The 5,245-nt window shown below is 35.7% G+C and overlaps 1 protein-coding gene across 1 annotated transcript in view; it reads left to right on the forward strand.

Annotated features, from left to right (window-relative positions):
* Positions 1-1,284: 1,284 nt before the first annotated feature.
* LOC112146947 (hydroxysteroid (17-beta) dehydrogenase 1) overlaps positions 1,285-5,245 on the forward strand; it is a 5,948-nt gene continuing 1,987 nt past the window's right edge. The window contains exons 1-6 of the mRNA XM_024273042.2: positions 1,285-1,341; positions 3,220-3,331; positions 3,419-3,580; positions 3,646-3,825; positions 3,891-3,984; positions 4,079-4,262. Of these exons, the coding sequence (XP_024128810.1) occupies positions 1,312-1,341; positions 3,220-3,331; positions 3,419-3,580; positions 3,646-3,825; positions 3,891-3,984; positions 4,079-4,262 (762 nt within the window). The 5' untranslated portion in view covers positions 1,285-1,311. The remainder of the gene's footprint in view (positions 1,342-3,219; positions 3,332-3,418; positions 3,581-3,645; positions 3,826-3,890; positions 3,985-4,078; positions 4,263-5,245) is intronic.

Here is a 5,245-nt window from a genome sequence, read left to right on the forward strand (position 1 = left end):
TTCCCACAGACTTAACATCGGATAAAAATGATTATAAATTACGTAATATTGTAAAAAACGTAAAATTTGCGAAAAACAAAAATACAAGTGATAATGTCCTTAACGTGCTGAACGTTTTTAGGGTCCAAAAAATGTACGGAAGAAGATATAAACTAAAAGAAAGAGAAACACTATCATGTGAATGCTGACTTAGCATTCGCACTATTACACACCGGACTTCACTCCGCCAGTCTGGAAACATAATATGCATTTGAATATGCATCATTCAGCTCCGACTTTGCTGCCATGAGGGTCAGCCAGTTCGCATCCTTCAACAATGAATGTAGTTTACATTTTTACGAGGGTCAAGGCTTGTTGTTATCTGCAGACCCTGGGACCGCAGCCAAGCCGATGCCATCTGAAGAAGAGGAACGCCACAAAATGGCAGGAAATTCTTCTCGGTTTTGTCCCAGTAGCAGAAGAAAACAGAAACATTTAACAATAGGCCGTCGGCTATAAATATATACGATGTTCTAAAAGAAAATAGAAAGTTTTGTTAGAGACTTTATGTAATAAAAAGCATTTTATATAATAAAAAACGATAAATCAAAATGATTTTTGACAGCACCTGGAGGATTTTAAACATATTAATTTTCATATTAAGCTATTAAATGAGTTTTCTTTCCGCAAAAATTAGTACTTTTGAAGTTTGTGTGATGTTTTATTCTGCATTTATTGAGTTTTCTGTGTCAAAGTCAAGGCCTGCTGGGTAATTCTATTCGACTCTCCAGATAATTTTATTTTATTGTTATTAATGGCCCGTTGTTATCTTTCTAACTTGTATATATATTTATGGAGTAAAACATTGAAAGTTATTGTGACGGACTGAGCAGTAAAAGTATCAAAAATATTTATATTTAATTTCAAAAAGATCTTTAAGTGAAGAAAAATGGGTCAACATAAGAAACTAGCAAAAGCGATAAACAAAATATAACTCAACCACATGAACAGACATAGCAACAAACTTAAACCGACCTCCCTAATTGGAAACACAAGCGTTTATAGTGGCTGATCAGACCAACTACACACACAAGTTGGAACTGAAACAGAAGCTACAAAAATTCAGCAAACACAAAATGAACCAATGGTAAACAAACAGAAAAATAATGAAGCCAATAAACATCCAGTAGAACGTAAACTAAATCAATATTTAACACAAAAAGGGTTTCTCCTCCCCTGGGAAGTGGTTTAGTCCAATTAGCTCCTGCTGCATATAAGGCCTCTGCAGGCTTGCTGGCTTTTTTTTTTAGTTTCTTGATTTGGTGGCTCCCGATGGCAGCAGCAATGGTCTCCACGACACCGGTAACTCAAAAAACACAACATTAAACTAAAGTAAATTAGCATAAAGCTTAAAATGTGTGTTAATAAATTTATATTTTAAACCAAACAAATGTGTGTGTCTTATAATTAAAATAAAAATGTCTGAAGGTGTGTGCAGGTGAGTGTATGGTGCAGTTACTGCCCTGATGGTGTGGCAGTGTAGGCTGCTATCACAGTTTTTCAGGTTTAAGTTTATTTATTCTGGAATAATATATCTGCATTTTTTTATGTTAAAAATTTTTACGTTAAGTTGCTATGTTAAAGTTTTAAAGTGGCATTCTGCTATCTTTTCGGACTATTTTGTCATTTACTAAGATTTTTTAGGCTGTTTTGGAGTTTAGCTAATATTTCTGCTACATGTTAGCAGTTTTGGGAAACCTACTTTTTTTTAAAAAAAAGTTTTTTTTAGGATGTTTTGGACTAAGGATAATATTTACACGGTAGCTGTTTTGGTTAATTTAGACTTTTTTGTTATTTTATTAAGCTATTTTGAAGTTTAGCTACTTTCAGCAACAAGCTAGCAGTTTTGGCTAACTTGGACTTTTTTTAAAGTTTTTAGGCTGTTTTGGACTCAGGATACTATTTACACACTAGCTGTTTTGGCTAATTTATGCTTCTTGTTATCTTTTTAAGCTATTTTGAAGTTTAGCTATTTTCAGCTACATGCGATCTTTTTGGCTAATTCAGGCTTTTAAATTTTTTTAGGCTGTTTTGGAGTTAAGCTAATATTTCAGCTACATGCTAGCAGTTTTGGCAAACTTAGACTTTTTTACGCTTTTTAGGCTGTTTTGGAGAAAGGATAATACTTACACGCTAGCTATTTTGGCTAATTTAGGCTTTCAAACAAATTTTTTAAGCTACTTTGAAGTTTAGACATCCTTCAGCTACATGCTAGCTGTTATGGCTACCCTAAGTTTTTTTTAAGCTTTTTAGGCTATTTTTGCATGTAGCTAATATGTTAGCTGGCCATCAGCTTCAGCGTTTTAGCTATCAATTTCAGCATCTTCAACTATCAGCACTAGCATCTTCAGCGGCCAAATTCAGCTTACAGCATTCACACTAGCATCATTACAGTTAATGCTATATATCTAGTTCCTAAAATATGTTGAAGCTACAATTTTTAAATTTTAAAGTGTTTGAATGTCCTAAATGCAGAAAAGTTAGCTTATTTGAGCATGTTATCTGTAAAAAAAAAAGAAGAAAACTTTTATTGTTAAAATACCACATTTATTTTTCTGTAATTGATTATTACAAACTAATCTGTATTTGTGGTTTGCTCCTAATATAAATATTCATAATTAATTAAATTAACAACTGATTTTTTTTTATTATACTTTTGGTTAACTGCTAGACAAGTTTTTTTTAACACCTCTCTGTGACTGTCGCAGTTGATTTTAGTCGCTCTTTCAGATCTCACCAAAAAGACCTGAAGGGTTCCATAACTTCAGGTATTATTCCTTATTTTAAATGACAATGAGGCCCTCCAAAGGCAGGGCTGCAATATGTGAAGTGACACTGATCTTCTGCTGCCCCCTAGTGGTCAAAGCATGCGAACTACACTCCACAGAGAGTTATAAATTAGAACAGCTGAAGTTACAGTTTGTATAGTGTACATTCACTGTTATTTCTGAAATGTTATCAGGCCTCTAGCAAGCAAGGAACTGTTTCCAAAATGTCTTGAAGAAATGCAAAACAAACCCAACAACAGACATGAGAGCAAATCCTGAAGGTCTCCAGGTGTCCGATAAGAGGCCGATGTTTGGGATTGGTGGTATTATGATGACCTGAGAAGCTTTTTTCACATGCTTCCCTTCTTGTCTTCTGGACCCCTTTGAGCTTTTTTCTCCCACTTTCTGAAAGAAGAAAGAGATCTCCATGGAGAAGAAAGTGGTGCTGATCACAGGCTGCTCCTCTGGGATTGGACTCAGCCTGGCCGTCCGGTTGGCCTCCGATCCGGCCAAAACCTTCAAAGGTAACAGATTTGTTTGTCACTGTATTTTTTGTTAGTTGACTGAAGTCCAATTTTCAGCACAAAAAGACATTTCTACCGTCTGTTTAGTCTATGCAACAATGAGGAACCTGGCGAAGAAGGAGCGTCTCTTAGAGTTCGTGAAAGAGCTCCACAGGGATACTTTGGAAATACTCCAAATGGACGTAACAGATCAACAGTCCATCCTGGACGCAAAAGAAAAGGTGGTGGAGAAAAGAGTGGACATTCTGGGTATGTCCTCATGAGTTCAAACTGCTTCATTTGAGATGGACGTTTAGAACTTTTCCCTCTCTCAGTGTGTAACGCAGGTTTGGGTTTGATGGGGCCGCTGGAGGTTCAGTCTCTGGACTCAATGAGGCAAATTCTTGAGGTCAACCTCCTGGGCACCATCCAGACCATTCAGGCCTTCCTGGCTGGAATGAAAGCCCAAGGGCAAGGTCATATTTTGGTCACTGGAAGCACCGGAGGTCTCCATGGTGAGATTAAACCCACTTTTTTTATTTTATGTAAGGATTTTCTAAATTTGTGATTGCTCTTTTAGGTCTTCCTTTCAATGAACTGTACTGTGCGAGCAAATTTGCAATCGAGGGAGCATGTGAGAGTTTGGCGATCCTCCTTCAACACTTTAACATCAAGTGAGTATTTTTATTTTCATTCAGTTACAGAATTTATTTGACGTTTAATCTGAAATACACAGCACAAACTAACGACCTCGCACTCTCCTTGTAGTATGAGTCTCATTGAGTGTGGTCCAGTCAACACAGACTTCCTGGTTAACCTGCAGAAGGCGGAGCTTGAGGACTTGTCTGTCCAACAGGTTGATGCCAAAACATTCAGCCTGTATGAGAAATACCTGCAGCACTGCAACTCTGTTTTCCAAAACGCAGCACAGGACACAGAAGACATTGTGAAGGTATGCGTTGTACCACAACATCAAGTGAACTGTGAACGAATTTACTGCTCTGGTGATGTTTGAGTTTATACGGATCCTGGTGGGAGTCAAGGATGAATATATGGAGAGGGGGATGTCTACGCAAACATGGCGGCCCACAAAAATCCACAATTAATCAAAGAAATGAAAAAAAATATACAAACAAGCACTCAAAAATATAGAAAAAACAACAAAAATACACAAAAAATAATAGTAAAAGATAAATAAGTGAGGATAGACATAAAAATGGGCAAATATGGAGTATTTGGGCCACAAAAAAAAGTTATATTGCAAGGTTAAAGTTGTAAATGTATGAGAAAAAATATTGTATTTGATTTACAGTTTATTAATGTTATTTTCATTGATACGTGGCTTGCAGGATCTCTTCCGTCTGAAGAGGCCCAGTTATCGGCATATTCCTTTCAAAGTTCTTCTGCTAATAATATTTAGATTTTGAGCAATCAAAAGCTTCAGAATTTATTTATTTATTTTTTATATAACCTATCTAGAAATTAAGCTTCACAAAATGCTCCATGTTTTCTATTAAAATTTGTCTGTTTACCGGCTCCGGTAAACGTACAACTTTGGTGGTTTTTGGCGTCAATTTATAAATATTTTTTTGTAAATTCATGTTTTAAAGCACATTATTCAATTACATTTAAAGTCCTAAATTTAAAACTTTAAATTCATGAAGAAAAAGTCTGAAATTTACCCTATTACTTTTGAAGATGTAAAAATATGACTTTGTCGCAAATGAACAGTTACAACTGTTTTTTGTAAATTTACGACTTTAAAGTCACAATTTAAAAAAAAGTTTTTGTAAACTGGCCCAAATTGTAGCAAATAGATGTACCAAATTAAAAAAAAAAAAGATTCACGCAGCCTCAACAGGTCACAAACTAGTGTCCTGCCTGTGCCTGTCCCTAGCCCAGTAAATACAGATGTCAGGACGAGCGTTCAACATA

The sequence above is a fragment of the Oryzias melastigma genome, linkage group LG8, assembly GCF_002922805.2.
Source record: "Oryzias melastigma strain HK-1 linkage group LG8, ASM292280v2, whole genome shotgun sequence".
NCBI classification, from domain to species: domain Eukaryota; kingdom Metazoa; phylum Chordata; class Actinopteri; order Beloniformes; family Adrianichthyidae; genus Oryzias; species Oryzias melastigma.